This window comes from Muntiacus reevesi, chromosome 17 (assembly GCF_963930625.1).
Source record: "Muntiacus reevesi chromosome 17, mMunRee1.1, whole genome shotgun sequence".
NCBI classification, from domain to species: Eukaryota; Metazoa; Chordata; class Mammalia; order Artiodactyla; family Cervidae; genus Muntiacus; species Muntiacus reevesi.
The window spans coordinates 8,414,791-8,435,109 of record NC_089265.1 but is presented as its reverse complement, the minus strand read 5'-3'; the positions used below and the strand labels follow the sequence as shown (position 1 = coordinate 8,435,109).

General features: G+C 40.6%; 1 protein-coding gene across 4 annotated transcripts in view; it reads left to right on the top strand.

The window, feature by feature from the left end:
• The window catches only part of MSRA (methionine sulfoxide reductase A), a 359,917-nt gene that overhangs the window by 168,344 nt on the left and 171,254 nt on the right, over positions 1 to 20,319 (top strand). For all 4 annotated transcript variants that reach the window (XM_065907831.1, XM_065907833.1, XM_065907834.1 and 1 more), the window contains one exon: positions 7,954 to 8,073. In XM_065907831.1, the coding sequence (XP_065763903.1) occupies positions 7,954 to 8,073 (120 nt within the window). The remainder of the gene's footprint in view (positions 1 to 7,953; positions 8,074 to 20,319) is intronic.

Genomic DNA, 20,319 nt, shown 5'->3' with positions numbered 1-20,319 from the left:
TAAGTAATCCTGAGTTAGAAGGAAATAACTTGGAAATTATAAAATATCTAGAAAAGAGTGACGAGGAAAGTACCACATATTTAAGTATGCGGGATGCATCTAAAGCAAAACTCAGAGGAAAATGTACAGCTTTAAAGACATTTATCAGAAAATAAGAACCCTTGAAAATAAACAACCTAAGTATTCATATCAAGAAACTAGGAAAGGAACAGACTAAAAGTAAACTGTATAACAAGATAATTGTAAAGAAAGAGCAGATGTAGAAAACTAAAAAAGAAGGGGAGGAATCACTGAAAGCCAGATTTTTTTCTGTGATGAAAATGTCTAAAAACAGAAATAGAAATAGGACCACTTGAATAAACTCATAGCAGTGAAACAATGAAAGTTTTTCCTAATGCCTCCCCTCTCCTCTCCAAAGACAGGAGGTCTAGGTGGTTCAGAAAGGTTTATTATAGCTCCAAGGACCAAATACATTTTTCTAATGCAGTGTTAAATAGGAGAAAAAAGTGTTAGCAATCCATTTTATGAGGCCAGTATAACCTTGATTCTAATTGTGGACAAGGTAGTACAAGGAAATAAAATTATGACATATCTTCCTTACAAACATAAATGAAAATGCTGAAGTAAAATATTAGTAAAAGTGTTTCCTTCATATTAAAATACATTATGAATAGGTAAGGTTTATTGAAGGATGGTTCAGAAAAACTTATACACATGATATATTACTTTCAGATATTAAAAGATTTGGAATCTCTATGATCATCTCCAAAGGATGCAAGCATTGTTAAAACTCAAAACTTATTCATGGCATAAAGCTCTTTACAACTCGGAATGGAAGGAAACGTTCCTAACCTGAAAAAGGATATCTGCCGAAAACCTGTAGCAAACCTCATCCTTATTGGAGCATTCTCACTAACATTAGGATGACACAAGGCTCTTTACTATCACCTGCATTATTCAGCCTTGTGTGGAAGGTCCTAGCCAATGCAATAGGATGAGATAAAAGAAGGAAAATAATGATTGGACAGGGAGTTACAAAATTGTCATTTGTATGAAGTACTATATAGAAAATCAAAGAGAACATGGCATAAAACCATTAGAACTAGGAAGAGAATTCTCTAAGTTTTCCGAGTGTATGGAAAGCAAACTAAGATCAGCGGGTTTTATATATCCCAGCTCTAACCAATAAAAAAGCATAATAGAAAGTTTATAGCAGTGACACAAATCATAAGATACACAGAACTATATGTAATAAAAATATATAAGACCTTTATGGAGAAAACAGTAAGATGGTATTAAAGGACATCCAAGAAGACCTGAATAAATGGACAGCTGTATTAAGTTTGTTGACAGAGAGAGTCAAGAATAGCAAAGGAAATTTTGAAGATGTGTGAGATAAGACTTGCTTTACCAAATTATTATGCCTCATTAAAATTCAAGTGATTGCAACCCCTGATCTTTCCCTATAAACCTGCCCCACCCACACTGTTCTCTACTCAAACCAATAATCTTAGAATCATCCTTGCCTCTCTGTTTCTCTCAAACCCTGCTGTCAGGAAATCCTTTTGGTTCTACAAAATGTATCCCAAATCTAATCATGACATGTGTCTGCTCTCTGATGTAAACCAGCATTATCTGTCACTTGGATTACAGCAATAGTTTCCTAACCATTCCCTGCTTCTCTGCTCGGTCCACTCCCGCCTGTTCTCAGCAGAGAAGAGCCAGAGTGAACCTCGTAAAACATGAGTTAGGTAATTTCCCTTTCCTGCTCAAAACTTAGCCATGGTTATCCATTTCTTTCAGAGTAAAGTCCAAAGTCCTTCCAGTAACCCCCAAGACCCTGTGTGATCCAGCTTACTGCTTTATAGCTTACTGCTTCTGCCAACTCCGCCGTCATCCTGGCTTCTTTCCTGCCACTTCAGACATTGCAGGCTGTTCTTAGGGCCTTTGTGGTGATGCTGTTCTATTCCAAGAACATCCCATGCCCCAGAAAACAGAGTGGGTGACCTCTTCACTGCATTCAAGTCTTTGCTGCAGTTACTACCTCTTTGAGGACCACCTCAAAACCTTGTTTAACATTGCACCTTCCCCAGCACTCCTGATCTGTCTGACCCTGTTCTGCTTTTCTTTTCTTTTTTAAATAGTTCCTTACTTCTAACTTGCTATATCACATGCTTATTTATTATTTATACTGTATATTATCTGTCTTTTGCCACTAGAGTATAAGCACTGTAAAAATTAGGATCTTTGTTTCATTCACTCATGTATTCCAAGTGCCTAGAGTACTTCTTGGCACCTGGTGGGCAATGAATAAATATTTGTTGAATACATGAATGAAGACCAGTGTGTTATTGGTACAGAAATAGACAAATGAATGGAACATAATATATAGCCCAGAACAGGATCACTCAAAATGACATAGGATAGAGATGACATTAGAGATAAATGAGGAAATAATAGATTATTTAATAAATAATAATTTATTTTGGATACTTGGTTATCCATGTAGAAGGATGCAGTTCCAAGAGGGACGTTTATAGTGATGAGTGTCTACATTGAAGGAAAAGAAAGATCTCAAGTAAACAGCCTTCCTTTAAACCTTAAGGATTTAGAAAAAGAATAAGACCAAAGTTATCAGAAAGAAGGCAATAATAAAGATCAGAGCAGAAGTAAGTGAGATCAGGAGTAGAAAGACAACAGAAAAGAATAATTGAAACAAGGAGTTGGTTTCTTGAAAGTGAAAACAAAATTGACAAACTTTTAGCTAGACTAACCAAGAATAAGGGAGAGCGGGTTCAAATAAACGAAGCTATAAATGAAAGAGGAGACGTTACAACTGATGCCACAGATATGGAGCAAAGGGAACCCGGGGCCCTGTTGGTGGGAGTATAAGTTGGTACAGCCATTATGGAAAGCAGTGTGGAAGTTCCTCAGAAATTAGAAATAGAACTACCGTATAATCAACTAGTCCACTTCTGAGTTATATATCTGAAGAAAATGAAGTCACTGTCTTAAAGAGATATCTCTGCTCCTGTGTTCATTTCAGCATTATCCATGATAGCCAAGAGATGGAAACAACCTAAGGGGTTATCAACAAGATAAAATGGTGTGTTATTGATGTGTGTGTAAATATATACACAAACATAATGGAATAATTATTACGATTATGATAGTAATTATAAAAACCATAAAAAGCCATGAAAAGCAGGAATTCTGCCATTTGTGACAACACGCTAGACCTTTCAGGCGTTATCCTAAATGAAATAAGTCTTACAGAGAAAGACAAATACTGTATAATTTCACTTATATTGGAATCTAAAGAAAGAGCCAAGTTCCTCAGAACAAAGAGTACAATTGTGGTTTCTAGAGTTTGTGTGGGAATACAAACTTCTAGTGATGAGTAAATTCTGGGGATCTAATATTCCCCATGGTGATTATAGCTAATAATACTATACTTTATAATTGAAAGTTACTAAGAGAGTAGATTTTAAATATTCTCACTACAAAAAATTGGAATTGTGTAAGGTGATAAATGTGTAACTGACCTTACTGTTTTAATTATTTCACAGTATGTTTGTGTGTCAAGTATGTGATGACATTCTATACAGTAAACTTACATGTCATATGTCAATTATATACCAATAAAGCTGGAAAAACTTTTTAAAAGTTAAAAATGTACCATAGTACCACCCGTAGTTTTGCCAAAGAATGAAATCTGAGTGTGGATCACACCTCTGGATCCAGCAGCAAATTTGCAGGAAACATTGAGGATAGAGAAACAGGTTGAATTGCACCAGGAGAACGCAATTGGCAAAATCTACACTGTGGGAAATTCTGCAGGTCAAGCGGCTCGTGTTTTCTTCAATGGATAAATTAAAGGATTAGAATGGAGTGGGAGCCTGTCCATTGGAAGAATTTTAAAGACATAATCAGATTTTTAAAATGAGCAGGACCAAACTGTAGTATCTTGAATGATAAAATGATAAAAAGAAGCATCAGTAAGTAAATACTATAAAATTCAGACAATGGTTAGCTTTGGGGGAAGAAAGAGAGTTGTGACTTAGGTGTGATGTAAGGGTTTTCTGGGGTGGATGGCAAAGTTCTAAATCTTGACCTGAGTGGTGGTTACTAGACTGTTCGAGTATAATAATGCACTGAGTTATGCATTTGTTGCATGTGGTTTTTCTGTATTTGGTCTATTTATAATAAAAGATTAAAATATAAAATATTTTAAGTAAAACAAATTTTAGATGATATTCATGTTGTTTACTAGACCCACAAATTCTGAGACATTCTGCCATAAATCAACCTTTCTTTGTTTAAAGAAACATACATACTCAGGCAAATAAAAGAATGCTTAGGTTATACTGGAAGCCACTAGATAAAACATCTGATTGCTTCAAGGAGTTTTATTCTTACAGTCACCCCTATCCTAAGTTAAATACCTTTATAGAAATATCAACATTGGTTATATACCCTGAGACATTATTTCAGCCACACCTCACTTGGAGACCTTTGCCCAGGTGGAGCGAGTTCATTCTCCTTGCTATCAGAGTTCTTTTCTTGATCCCCAATAAACGAAAAGGGGGGAGGTAAATATTTCTCTACCTTCAGTAAATTTTTGTTTGGTCATTTTAAGTTTTATAAATCTGTATCATGAGGATGTAGTGAAGACATAGGAGATTTAGACTCTGGGGCCATAGACAATAAGACTGTAGACAGTGACCAGGGTAAGCTGGCTGCTAAAATAGCCTTATATACCGTGTGTGGGCTTCCCTCGTGGCTCAGCAGTAAAGAATCCACCTGCAGGGAGACCTGGGTTCAATCCCTCTCCTGGGAAGATTTCCTGGAGAAGGAAATGGCAACCAACTCCAGTATTCTTGCCTGGAGAACCCCATGGAGCCTGGAGGGCTACAGACCATGGGGTCACTAAAGAGCTGGCCACGACCTAGCAGCTGAACAACAGCAAGGTGTGGAGTGTGGAGAACACTGAAGTGTGCGCAGCGCTCTTTGGCACCATCACTGTTAGTTGCTGTGAGACACAGAAGTATTTTACTCAGTGACCCCCACAGACTACCAAACTTCAGAGGCAAAGGTGCCTTCAGCTTGCACACTGCCCATCTCCTGCCTGGCTTTGTGGCCTTTTCTGTGCAGTAATACTGCCCAGCTCCCTTTTCACCCGTCCTCCAGAGATTCCCTGTCATCATTCCCGTGACCGATCATTTTACGTGTCAACTTGAGCTGGCTATGGGATACCAAGAAAATCGGTAAAGCATCATCTCTGGATGTGTCTGTGAGGGCTTCAGCAAGAGCTTAGCGTTTGAGTCGTTACATGGAATAGATCAACCTCACCAGCGTGAGTGGGCATTGTCCAGTCCATTGAGGGGCTGCATAGAACAAAATAGGAGATGGAGGGTGAATTCACTCTGTCTGAGCTGGGATACGCATCTCCTCTTGCCCTCAAACATCAGTGCTCCTGATTATCAGCTTTCAAACTTAGACTGGGATTCGCAGCATTGGATTCCCTGACTCTCAGACTTACAGGTTTGGACTAAGATTATGGTACTGCCTTTCCTGGGCCTCCAGCTTGCAGATTGTAGCTCATGGAACTTCCTTGCCTCCATAACTTAGGATCCAACTCCTCATAATAAATCTCTCTCTGTAGATCTGTTTAAATCCTGTTTGTTCTGTTTCTTCAGAAAACTCTGACTAGTATAGTCCCCTCATCTCAGGAATGCAATGAAATAAGATTAATAGTGAATCCTTGTTCCAGAGACTTGAGGATGGTCAATTTTTAGGAGTAAATACCTAGTCAGAGGATGGTCAATTTTTAGGAGTAAATACCTAGTCATAGTCACTCCTGCATTATAGGCAGATTCTTTACCATCTGAACCACCAAGGAAGCCCAGTTACATTCACTAGTAGCAAACAATTCACTTGTAAACAGAAAAAAATGATATTTAGTGGTGTGTAACTCGAACAATGCAGATGCTTATTTTTTCTTTGAATTGTTTCCTTTCCTTTTTAAAAGGTATGTGTTTTTAAAGTAATGTGAACCTATTATATAAAAACTTGAAAAATAAAAAAAGTTTGTATATTCTCACCACTGTAATATAATCATGATTATGATTTTATGCATTTCTTTCCAGTCTATCTTGGTATGAATATTTTTTCATAGTTATAATAAGAACATGCCTATAATTGTCTTTTTCCCTTTTAAATTTAGCTTTGGGTTAATTATGATGCAATTATATACATATTTCCATATTGCATTGTTACCACAACAGTAACTTTTCACTACATTAAATTTCATCATTTGGCTCTATCATATTTTTTAACTTAGCCTATTTCTGGTTAGTACGTTTCCCATCACATTTGAGCAAGTGTGTTTCTGTATAATGTATAACATCATGCACATTTGTTTTTGGTTGGTGTTGCTCTGAATTCTTAAAGTAGAATATTAACAAGTGTCAAGAATTTCACTAAACTTCTAATTTTTCTTTTAGCTCTGTCATCAAATCTAACAGATCTAGTGATTCTTAAAGTAGGAGGCATATATTAATTTGATAACTGTTGTTCTACCCAGTATTTTAATTATATATGACTTAATAAAGCCAGATAAAACTTGAGGAAGGCAGTAATCTTGTTTACGTCTAGAAATTGACCGCAGAATAGTTGTGGAAGTTTAGAAATTCATGGTAGAAAAAGGAAGGTTCTTTATCTGGAGACAAGGAAATGTAGTACAACATTTTAGATGAGTGTAAGCATGTGCATTCTTGGGAGATAGGTCTTAGTTTTCATCATATATTCAAAGGAATCTAATACCTAACCACTGGTGTGAGCACATGTGTGCTAGCTGAGTGGAAAACCACTCTTGTGCCTTTATTTGTTAATCTTTCCCCCTGTCTTCCTCTGTCTCTTTCTTTATTTATCATCTTCAGTAATTGAACTCAGAAAAATGTTCTTTTTGGTGAGCAGTGATTTATCACATGAAATTTTCTGCTGCTAAGTCACTTCAGTCGTGTCCGACTCTGTGCGACCCCATAGACGGCAGCCCACCAGGCTCTCCCGTCCCTGGGATTCTCCAGGCAAGAACACTGGAGTGGGCTGCCATTTCCTCCTCCAATGCATGAAAGTGAAAAGTGAAAGTGACGTTGCTCAGTCGTGTCCAACTCTCAGCGACCCCAAGGACTGCAGCCTACCAGGCTCCTCCATCCATGGGATTTTCCAGGCAAGAGTACTGGAGTGGGATGCCATTGCCAAATTTTCTAATGAATTAAAAAAATTTCAAACTGAACACATATGTGAAATTGTTAATCAAATACTCTGTCAATCTGTTTTGATCTGGGGGATGTTTTCCCATTTAAATCAGTAATTTAGTGTTACCTTCCTTTGTTAGGATTTTTAAAGAAAGCCTGACCAGAATACTTATCATTAAATAAATTTCTACTGTTGTTACAACTTACTATGTTTTGACAAGTCCATAATGAACTGAGTGTGGAAATCGTTCATCAAATGCAGTTATCCTTTTGCTATATTATTTCAAAAGGTGTAACTTTACAAGCTACTAAAATTTGAGGTTTTTAAAAATTTTTACACTACTAAAGCAAGAGGATGAGATGATTAGAAAGCATCGCTGACTCAGTGGACGTGAATTTGAACAGACTTGGGGAGGACAGAGGAGCCTGGTGTGCTGCAGTGCGTGGGGTCTAAAGAGTCAGACATAGCTTAATGACTGAACAACAATAAGAAAGCAAAGAGACATTCTGTGAAAATAACCTTAAATAAAATTCTTTTCAGATGTTAAAAGCTCTGCTTCTTTAAAAGATAAAATCTTACTCATGTTTGGTTACCAGATAACAAGGAGAACTTTTTCCTAGTGTGACAGGACGCCTGATATGCAACGACTGCCTTGTTTTGATAAAGGACTAACCAGTATCGTGTTTTTCGTAGGAATGGGCTGTTTCTGGGGAGCTGAAAGGAAATTCTGGAACCTGAAAGGTGTATATTCAACTCAAGTTGGTTATGCAGGAGGCTATACTCCCAATCCTACTTATAAAGAAGTCTGCTCAGGTAGGAAGACTTTCTGAACTTATCTCTGCTGGCAGGTGACAGGATCTTCAAAATGGAAATAAATTTTTTGTGTGTTTTTTTCAGTTTTCTCTTGCCCATTTCTTTAAATATACTTCTGACCTTTCACTTTATGTTTTTAGAAAACAATAGACTTCCTACAGAGTGTGCCATGTAGCTTTTCTTGCAGAAAAATCACCCTGAAACGTAATCTCTAAAATGATCATTTGTTACCTTGTGATTCTGTGGGTCAGCAATTTAGACTAAGTTCAACTGGATGGTCCTTTTGCTGACTTCATCTGGGTTCATTCCTGGGACTGCCGTCAACTGTTGGGTTCCTTGGGGGCTAACTGGTCATCAGTGGCTTCCTCATATATCTGGCAATTGCTGCCACCGTCACCTCTTCTTGCCTGGGGTACTGAGGATGATGAGTATGTCTTCAGCACACTGGTCTGGGTAGATTCACATGATGGTGGATGCAGAGGTGAGGAGCAGCGAGAGAGAACAAGCAGCATTCTGCTAGTACTTTCCACGTTTCTGTGTCACACTTACTACGGTCCCACTGACCACAGCAGGTGTTTACAGGGAGATGTGAAGAAATTGGGACCTTTACCCCATCATTCTATCACCTGCAACAAGTGTGTCATCTACCAGACTTCTTTCTTGAGGGAAAAACACTGAAAATCAGGCTATAATGAGGGACTGGTAAACTGTGGCTTGCAGGCTAAATTCTGCCTGCTCTCTGTTTATAGAAGTAAAATTTTTTTTGAAACCCAGTCATTTGCTCTTTGTTTATGTTATCTGTGAATGTTTTCATGCCACAGTCTCAGAGTTGAGTGGATGCCTCTGAGACTGTCTGGCCTGGGAAACCTAAAATGCTTATGATCTGGCCCTTTACAGAAAAATATTTGCTGACTTGGATAGGCAGTTGCTTCCATGATATATTCTATCTCAATTACCAAATTATCTTTCTGGAATTTGTTTTGTTTTATTGTTTCTGGCCTTCGAAGTTTTTTTTTTTTTTACCTTTCTGCCAGCTCCAGGAGCATTTAAAACATACTATTTTTCTATTTTTAAACTTTTATTTTTCATTTTTAAAATAAAAATGGTATATATTTAAGATGTAGATATAAGATGTAAGATGTAAGGTGTGATACTTTGGTATGCATAGTGAAGTTATTCTAATAATCAAGCTAATTAACATACCCATCTCCTCACAAACTTTTTTTATGTGTGATGAGAACACCTTTGATCCAGTCTCTTAGACGATTCCAAGTATATCATACTGTCTTAAGTACAGTCACCTCACTCTACACTGTATCTCTAGAACTAATTCATTTTACGTAAAGGAAAGTTTGTACCTGTTGACCAACATCTCCCCATTTCCCTGGTGGCCACCATTCTACTCTGCTTCTGTGAGTTCAGTGTTTTTAGATCCCACTTCTAAGTGAAATCGTACACTATTTGTTTTTCTGTGTCTAGCTTATTTTGCTTAGCGTGATGTCCTGCAGGTTCATCCATGGTATTGCACATGGCAGGATTCCCTTCATTTTTAGGCTGAATTGTGTTCCATTGTGTATGTGCCACATCTTCTTTTTCCCTTCACTGACAAATACTTAAGATTGTTTTCATACCTTGGCCATTTCGAATAATGCTGCAGTGAGCGTGGGAACCCAAATGTCTCTTTAAGACATGGATTTCTCTGTCTTTGTATATGTACCCAGAAGAGAGGTCATTGAATTGTATAATAGTTCTGTTTTGAATTTTTTGAGGCACATCTATACTGTATAACACATTTAAAAAAAATATTTTATTATTTTAAGCAGTTCTTAATAGAGTTTATCTAGCATATAGTCCATCACATTGACAGAAGTAGGATTTTTAAAAATATGTAAATAGTTTCATTGTTTAAAAATAAAGGTTCACATTGGTATTATCTGTGGAGTGCTCTCTCAGCTCTTTAAGGGCACTGAGGATGAGGCAGGGAGGAACTGGAGTGTAGGAATTTGTTCAATAATGAGCATGTTGATTTGTTTGCTACAATATGAATTCTGGTTTTGAAGTGAGATTTTAACTGTGCAACAGTGAAAATATCATAAAAATATTCCTATTCTTATTTTTCTTTCTTCTGGAGAAGAAGTGAAATATTCTGATTGATGTTGAGAATATGGAATATCAGACAAATATGTTAATGGTTAATCCTTTTTTCCCCTTTGCTTCTGTTTCAAAATGAAACAGCTTATGCAGAACTATAAATAGAGAGATTCAGATGAACCCTGGAGATTGCCCAGGTGTATCCTCTTAAGTCTTAGGAATGGAAATGAATATATTCCTTCCTATAATTGCAGACACAACTTAATAGCTTAAGAGAAAAGGTTGCTAAGATAACATCCAGATATCTACTGCTTATATTGTTACTCTGTACCAGCACAATGTTAATCATCAGTTAGAATATTGTGGTTGTTGTTTGGTCAGACTCTCTCCAGTTAAGTTCTTCACCATAAGAACAACATGATAATTGCCCTTTGTTGATTCCTCTGTGTGCCAGACACCATTAAGTAGCTCATGCTCAGTCATGTCCAACTCTTTGTGACCTCATGGACTGTAGCCCTCCAGGCTCCTCTGTCCATGGGATTTCCCAGGCAAGAATACTGGAGTGGGCTGCCATTTCCTCCTCCAGGGGATCTTCCCGACCCCCCGATGTGGGATTGAACCAATATCTCCTGAGTCTCCTGCATGGCAGGCAGGTTCTTTACCCCTGAGCCACTGGCCAAACAGTATACAAGTGCTTTTTTCATCTTTGCTTTTTTTTCCCATCCAATCTTTTAAACAGCCCCATGAAGGGTCTCAGTTTCTATTTTTTACAAAGGGAGTGTTGAGGCTCAGAGAAAATAAGTGACTTAGCCAGGGTCATATCTCCCGACCATTAGCTCTCAGCTCAAAACTTATGCCATTGACCATGGTGTAAGTCACCCAGCTGTCATCATGGCCCAGCCATTCTCCATTCACCTATTCATGCTTCCCTCCTCCCCACGTTTTCTTTCATGTATACTTTTGAACCTTTTGGTATGCTTTTTCATGATTACTGTAAGGAAAATAGCAAGCAGTCTTTTGGGTCTTTCTGATGTTTGCAAGGAAAAAGGAAAAAAATCCCTTTTAAGATATAGTTCATGCCGACATCTGGCACGTTAGAGAGGCCTGTAGCAATGGTGAAATACAGAAATCACGGAGGTTATAAAGAACTCTCTATTTGATGTGAACACTACCTGCTAAGTTAGTGGTGGCATCTGGAAGCATGGTTGTCATGGAAACTTGTTCCTGATTGGAAAAAGATAGTTACAGGGTCTTTTCCAGACACAGAAGGAGAGATGATTTCTCTCCCCAGGCTTTTTGTTGTTGTTGTTGTTCTGATCGTGAAAGAGAAAAACAAAAAGGCCTAGAGAGGCTGTGATGGAAAGGTCTGTCTGGCCCAGAAGTGATGGAGCCTACAGATCTGTGGGAATAGCAGGGAAGGAGAACAAGCAAGGTCCCCAGCTAGAGTAATTATGGTAACCAGCTAATTAAAGGTTTTTGACCAAGGAGAGGGATGGGGGAAACAGAAAACAGGTTGTACTGGTTGGGCCTCCCCGCTGGGGCCTGGGGTGCTCAAAGCTTTGTTGAACAAGTCAGCCCTGGATGGGTCTGCCTTACAGGAGAGAAAAACTCAGGCTCTGATAAGATGTATAATCATTGCTTAGGTTTCATGTGAGAGAAATGCTAGTCTGTGCTCTGGTCTTTGCATTTATGTCAAATGCTTACTCTTGTGTTTGCAGTTAGGCTTGTAAGGCATTGGTCACAACCAGGAGTCTTTTTAAAGGTATTCCTTCCTTCCTCCCTCCCTCCCTTTCTTCTTTCCTTCCAGAAAAGAAGCCTAAGGACCTGGATTGTGTGCCAACCTCCTTCCCTCACAGAGCAGGACACCTGAGTCTGAGGTGCCATTAGATTTCTTGGGGCAGATTCCAGAATTACAGGGCTCACACTCAGGAAGGGCTTCTCAAAACCCACAGAGTTAGCTCCCATTCCCTTCTGCCGTGAGCGATCACCTGGGAGGTGTTTCCAGGAGTGAGAGCTTGTGTCCTAACTTCCATGAGTATTGTCTTGTTGAACAGATCAGTGATCACAAACCATGCACCCAGAACCACTTTATGAAGTTGGTCATCCCCGCTTGCTAGTGGGTATGCACGTGAGTGTGAAAGCAAGTATGTACCCAGACAGGCTGTATATTTATGTCTGACTGGAGGGTTTCTGTGTGGCTATTGATGGCCCAGCAATTTAGAAACCTGAACTGGAATTGTGCCTAGGCATGTGGAAAAGACCTGTGACTTCTAGTAAGAGCCAGGAGAGGAGGTGGTCCTCATGGGGACATTCATTAATGACTCCCCAGTGGGTCTATTACATGTTGGGTGATGTGTGTGCATCTAAAGCCAGATACACGTAGAAGATCCTTGCGGAATACAGTTCCTCGGGCATTTGCAAAGTTGCCTTTTAGGAATGAAGTGTAACCTGTAACACATCAGAGCTGAGATAGGCAGTCTCTTAGAAGAGAGCTCGGCTTCTGGGTCTTCAGGACCTCCGGGTAACCTGATGGCCAGCCTGAGAAAGCGGAGGTCCTGCTGCCTCCCACCCCACATAGGTTGCTCTGTAAGGTTTGGCTGCTGGACAGGCTGCCAGAGCCTGACACCATGACACTTTTAAGCTCTATCACTAACTCTGCTTGTTCTGATCAACACTCTATAGAAACTTCTCATCTTTTGTCCTCCTGTGGAGGTTATTTACAGGAAGAAAGAGCAAGGAGACAAGGCCAGCCAGATAGTTCTAACACTCATTTCCAATTCAATAAGATGCTATCCTGAGATGTATGTATCAGTCTATTATGAGTTTAGTCTACCCAGGTCATTCTCTCCATATTGGATTAACCTTGTTAAATTCAGTGTAGAAATGGAATTTGGCCTTCGAAGCTGAGAGTCAGGAGCCTGGTTGCCATGATTTTCCGAAGGCTGTGGTTCCCTCTTTACATTTCCTTACGGATCCCCTGTCTCTCACATGTGTCCATCATTTCATTTAAACCTGTTTTAAGAGTGAACACCCTCCTGTAATAGGCACTTAAACTTCCCTTTCTCAGATTCATCAATTAGCACTGGAGCTCAGAGACTGAGAAACTTGCATCTGCCAAGTGGTTTTTTTTTTTTTTTTTAATCTATATGTATTTATTTTATTTGTCTTTATTTAGCTGCACCAGGTCTTAGTTGTGCCCCTCAGGATCTTTAGTTGTGGCATGTGGGAGTTTAGTTCCCTGACTGGGGTTCAAACCCGGCTCCCCAGAATTGGAAGTGTAGAGTCTTAGCCACTGGACCACCAGGGAAGTCCTTGCCAGATTTTTTTTTCCTTTTTTTTTTCCATTTATTTTTATTATTTGGAGGCTAATTACTTTACAATATTGTAGTGGTTTTTGTCATACATTGACATGAATCAGCCATGGAGTTGCATGTATTCCCCATCCCGATCCCCCCTCCCACCTCCCTCTCCACCCGATTCCTCTGGGTCTTCCCAGTGCACCAGGCCCGAGCACTTGTCTCATGCATCCAACCTGGACTGGTGATCTGTTTCACCATAGATAATATACATGTTTCAATGCTGTTCTCTCGAAACATCCCACCCTCGCCTTCTCCCACAGAGTCCAAAAGTCTGTTCTGTACTTCTGTGTCTCTCTTTCTGTTTTGCATATAGGGTTATCATTACCATCTTTCTAGATTCCATATATATGTGTTAGTATACTGTAATGGTCTTTATCTTTCTGGCTTACTTCACTCTGTATAATGGGCTCCAGTTTCATCCATCTCATTAGAACTGATTGAAATGAATTCTTTTTAATGGCTGAGTAATATTCCATGGTGTATATGTACCACAGCTTCCTTATCCATTCATCTGCTGATGGGCATATAGGTTGCTTCCATGTCCTGGCTATTATAAACAGTGCTGCGATGAACATTTGGGTGCACGTGTCTCTCTCAGATCTGGTTTCCTCGGTGTGTATGCCCAGAAGTGGTATTGCTGGGTCATATGGCAGTTCTATTTCCAGTTTTTTAAGAAATCTCCACACTGTTCTCCATAGTGCTTGCCAGATATTTTAAGCCTGAATTCTGAGTCCTTCGAGAGCTGGCCACCACCAGCTCCTGCACCAAGAACCCAGTCTCAGCTTGGATGCAGCGTAGCATTGCTCACAGCCACTGTTAGGCTACTGTTGCTCAGTCAGATCTGTCTCTAAGAGATGTCCTGAAAAGTCTTAGTGGCCATCATTCTGTTCCTAAAATGATTTCCAAGGATTCATTCATTCACATGGTGTTCCTTAACTGCTGAGTATATGCCTGGCACTGGAGAACCCATAAAAGCCTGGCAGGGCACAGCCAGGAGGAGCCTCAATTTCGTGTTGGCTTTCTTTTATGAACTAAACTCACCATTGATTGGGAATGTACCATGTATGCAAGACTTGGTACTAGGTACTCTGTATCATTGTATGTGAAACAGAGTTGGAAAATGCTAGTACCTGTCTGCCAGAATTCTTTCTCTGTAGTCAGATGAAAGCTTGATCTTTCACATTTAAAGAGTTGTGCTGACCCTGGTTTTAGACACACACATACACAAATACACACATGCATACTCACACAGATCGCACACTTGTTATGCAAACCAACTGATTAACTGGCATGCTGTTGCTTTCCTACGTTGATTTTAGACGTAATTGGGCCATTCAGTGTCTTGAATGCCCTGATAGAGAATTATCCTTACATTTTATAATCACAACGACACAGATGAAAATATGAAAAGACATTCTGCCATGGATAAGCATTCTGGGTTAATTTCAGTGCATTAGCCTAATACACAAATAACCCCATTTCTGGCAAGAAAACCCAGGATGTTCATTCACTGGGTAATATCTTTTCGTATTTTGCTTACAGATGTTCAGAACAATTCCATGTTCATTAGTCTATTCAAAAGCTTTTAGAAATCTGCACAGCCAAGTGGCACCAAACCCAGAAGCCTGAAGGGGGCTGTACAACTTTCTCTCGTAAGAGATATCTACACAGTCACCACGGAAACTCAGAGGCCCAGACATTTTTCTTTATCATCAGAAGACTCTGGTGGATTTTCACGCAGTGCATTTGGTAGAAGACTTGAGCAAGAGCTAGGGCTTGGGAGGAGCAGAGATTGGGAGGATCCTGTCACCTCCCACTGTGATGTCCATGCCAAAGCCATATTACTCTTTATCCTCCAAGAGTTGCCTCTGTTTTAAAATGGGGGTATTGCTGATATATGAAGCCCATAGAGTTATGGTGAGGTTCTTATTTGAAAATCAAATCTTGTCATATTGGGAGTAGCAAATCCAGGACATATGCTTTCTGTGACTCTAGCTCTTGGGCATATTAAAGGTAAAAGCAGTGGGTCAGGAAGCATCGCTTGGCAGGGTCGTGGGCTCAGCACACGGAATGCGCGCATGACACGACAAACAAAAGCCGATGTCTTCTTTTTCTCTTCTGTGTTCCCCTCTCCAAATGCAGATCCTGGTTTCCTCCATGCTTAAGAGCTCTAACAAAGCACTGAGTAATTTCCCCACTAATAGAGGAAACTCAATATACTTTTTTAATTCGACTTAATTTCTGAAGTGTTTGGGTGGATGTACATGTCTGTGTATCTTGCGTGAGATTAATGACCCCATTCTTTTCCAAAGTAGTAATGAGTTCTGTTATTAGCAGATTTTACCAAGCAACATAAAACTCTTTCTTAATTCCTTGCAGACTACATTAAGTCTCTCGTTAGTGCATAGTTAAGTCCTATTGTACTCTTCTCAGTGTCAGTCAAGGTAAATTACTAAGTTATTGACATATCCCTGAAAACGCAAGAATTCTGCTCTTCAAGTTCTTGCTATAAGCAATTTGATCACTTTCTGCTCCTTTTATATTAGACGTAATATTAACCTTGAACTTGTAGTAGGCAGGGTGAAAATGCTTACCTCTTTCAAACCACCAGGCAGAAAGCAAACCCTGAGGTTGGGGTCCTGTGACTCCTAGTTATAACCCCTAGGACCAAATACAGCCTGTCCACTCATCATGCCCTTTTTAAGTGAGGATGGGAATCAAGATTTCAGAGTGGATGTGGCTGTTTAGTTTGATAATGTTAAGATTCTGAGAGATCACTGTTTTTTTGTCGACTAAGTCCTGGTTATCATTTCAGTGAGGCTAGATTTTGTTTTTTAAAAAATCGAGCAAGCGCTGGGATGTTTTTAACAGTCAGTTCTTATGTTGCTGGATGCTCTTGCGGCTGAGTCCAGGAGCAGCCAGGAGCAGAGCTGAGGGTGTGATGGTAAAGCCCACCGGAGCCTCTCCTGCTAACCCGTGTGCCGGCATCTCTCATTTCCCTCAGCCTCGGAACAAAAAAGGAAGTCATCCACCAGTGGGTGTCACTGCCTCGCCCTCTTTCAGAGCTTCCCTAGGTCTGGTTTCCGATCTGGGCAGTGGACCTGCAGGGCCTGTGGAGTTGGGAACAGTCTGCAAATTGATTTTGTCCACCAAGCCGGTCCCGAAGACCTCACGAGCCATCTCTGTCACGTCTACTCCTGACCTTCAGTCTGTGAGAGAGATGACGTTGTGAAGATGAATGGCACATTCATGCACTCACTGGACTCGGGGAAGCTTTTGGTCTCCACAGTATGCTCTTCACCCCCGGCTCCCAGGACCAGAGCGCCTGAACCTGGGCAGAGGCTTGACGAAGTCACGTGGTCTCTCGGGCTGACACAGCCGTGGGGCCACCATGCTAACAGGCTGTCCAAAGTTCCCAGGGTTGGAACAAAATAGACCTGAGCACCCTTTGCTAGAGATACTTCGAGTTCGCTACAATAGTTCAGTCCAGCGTTAGGCACCACAGAGGAGGAGGAAGATATTTCTATAGCTTCAAAGGCTGACAGCTGGCAAGCACCAAGATGGGAGGCAACACGAGACCTCAGCTCCTCAGGTCCATGACCTTCCCTCCTCGCTGTGTTTAGCGGCCAAGGACTCCTCTGTATTATTTTCTGTTGTTTGCCATTTACGAGGAGAGTTGATGATTGAATTTTGATGCTTTTTAGATTTTCTGAAGATATTGTATGTTCACTATATTCTTCTTATGTCCTTGATGTTTTCATTTTCTCTAGCTTGTTTGACTTTTCCATCACCTCTCTCCTTGAGCAGCTTAATTCACGGTTGGGAACAGGTGTGGTGATCAAAGGTCAATAGACCGACAGACTCCAAGTAGTTACATGTGTCAGTATTTCGGCATATCTGATGTAAAATTTGAATAGGCCATTTAAATGGAAAATAAATGAGAAGGAACAATAATAAAAACATTATATTCACCCAGCACTAGAAATAGGTTGCTCTTTCATTATTTTGGGATTATATTCTCAGAGATTTAGGAGGGAGATGAAGAGGAATTTGCTATAGCAAGCAGTTCTTAAAACATAATTGCACTTGTCTCATGCATCCAACCTGGACTGGTGATCTGTTTCACACTTGATAATATACATGTTTTGATGCTGTTCTCTCAGATCATCCCACCCTCGCCTTCTCCCATAGAGTCCAAATGTCTGTTCTATACATCTGTGTCTCTTTTTCTGTCTTGCATATAGGGTTATCGTTACCATCTTTCTAAATTCCATATATACGCATTAGTATACTGTATTGGTGTTTATCTTTCTGGCTTACTTCACAAGTGCTTGGGACTGGTGCACTGGGATGACCCAGAGGGATGGGATGGGGAGGGAGGTGGGAGGGGGGTTCAGGATGGGGAATACATGTAAATCCATAGCTGATTCATGTCAATGTATGGCAAAAATCACTACAACATTGTAAAGTAATTAGCCTCCAACTAATAAAAATAAATGAAAAAAAATAATTGCAAAAGCAATTGATGAATATACCTGCATCATTATTTTCAAATCACATCTAATGGAGTCGTAATGTAATATGAGGAGAAAACCTTAGACGGGGGTTGAGCTGCTCAAGGAATTTTGTGTAATACTTTGGATCTTAATTACTTCATAATGACTGACAATTTTTAAAACTTGAGAATGAGGTTTCTTTTTTTTGTTTTTTTTTTCTTTTGGTCTGAGTGACATCAGAAATAAATATCTGGGTCAGTGGTTGCCCCATCTGCCAGGTTAAAACTGCAAGGGACTCTTATGAAAACACGGGTGCCCATTGTGCAAGCAAATCGCCCAGTCGAAACAGGGCAGCATCAGGAGAGGTCACCGCTGTGTGCCAGGCCAGCCTCGGATCTGCTGGGGCTTCGGCAGCATGAGAGGCAGTCACAGGTCACTGAGTCCCCTCAGCCGTGGGCCAGGCTCTGCTTCATAACCCCTCGTCTCTGATGCATGGAATTGCAGGGTCCGTTGGGGGCGCTGAGCGGACCCCAGTCTCTTGACTCTGCACTTGGGAGCCAGCACCCTGCTCTGTGGCAAAGGCTTTCTAAGGAGAATGCTCACCCACAGCAGGGTCGGACCCTCTTATCTGTAGTTGTCTCCTTCCTCTTCTCATCATATTCTCTCCCTACCTCTCCTTCCCTTCCTTATTTTTCTCTCTCTTCCCTCTAGTTAATGATAGGATGCTTTTTTTTACTCCAGTACTATTAATGTTACAATAGTCCTTAAAAAAGTCACAAGAACTAATAACTTATATGGTGCCCGTCTTGGGTTTAGGACAGTTTATAACATAAAATTCTCAACAGATATTATTATAATTGTTGTTGTTCAGTCGCTCAGTCATGTCCGACTCTTTGCAACCCCGTGGATTGCAGCACGCCAGGCTTCCCTGTCCTTCACCATCCCCTGGAGCTTGCTCAAACTCACGTCCTTTGAGTTGATGATGCCATCCCACCATCTCGTCCTCTGTCATCTCCTTCTCATCCTGCCTTCTATCTTTCCCAGCATCAGGGTCTTTTCCAATGAGTCGGCTCTTTGCATCAGGTGGCCAAAATATTATTATAATAGTAGCTTATATCATTCCTGGCTTATAAGATCTGAGCAAGGTTTCCAGTGACTGAGCTTTGTCACAGGTCTGTGAATAGGGTAGCATTGTCCTGCCTGTAGAGGTGCCAAGCCCTCTGGAGCAGAAAGTCACTCAGAGTGTCACCTGCTAGTCAGCGGTCCTGCCTTCTCTTTTGATGGCATTTCCTTGGAAGAAAACAGAGTTTGTTTTTCAGACCATCTCCTTCTAAGCTTTTTCTTTATCCATTTCCAATAAATGCATTTTCACACACCTTTCTTGAGCATTTTAGGATACTTCAGCATATATTAAGCGAGGAAGTTCTTGTAGGAATAGAGTTTAGCAAATGGTTTATTTAAAATTTTCTGATAGTCTGAAACTATTTAGGTGAACTTAACCTATAGAAACATGGATTTTCTTTTTCTTTTCATTGAGCGTATCTTAGAGGTCATCTGTTTCGGTGATGGGTAGAGCTTTCGATAGGCATTCAGATATTTTCTTCTCTTGAAAATTTTGCATAGAGGTCTGTTATTAAAACACAGTGTCCAAGGTAAATACCCTGATTAGTGGGGGAAGGGGGTGGGCTCCCTCTACACAAGGGTTTCCCAGGTGACTCAATGGTATAAAGAACCTGCCTGCCAATGCAGGAGTTGTGAGTTCAGTCCTTGGGTTGGGAAGATCCCCTGGAGAAGGAAATGGCAACCCACTCCAGTATTCTTGCATGGAGATCCCTTGGACAGAGGAGCCTGCAGGCTCCAGTCCTTGGGGCTACAGAGAGTTGGACACGACTGAGCAACTGAGCACGCATCCCTCAACACTGTCCTTGTTCTTTAAGTCAGGAAGGTGCTTCCTTGGGGCCAAGTTGGAGAGAACCTGAGGAACAGGGACAGCTTCATTCTGGACTGAAACATACACTGAAAATGTGAGGACATCCCAGCCACATTATACACTAGAGGAGAAGACCTCCTGATACTTTATGCACTGGGGAAGAAGACCTCTTGACCACATCACACATGAGAGGGAGCTCCCCTTTCTGATCGCATTATACACTCTTGCCTGCTTTAAGGCTGCACACTAGAAGTCACAGAGTTCCTGGGATTGTCAGGGAGACCATCCAGAGATGAAGTGCTGGAACACATTCGAATGGGGCCTGTTGTTCTCTGCCTTCTCAGAAATGTACTTAGGTGCTGAGATGTCT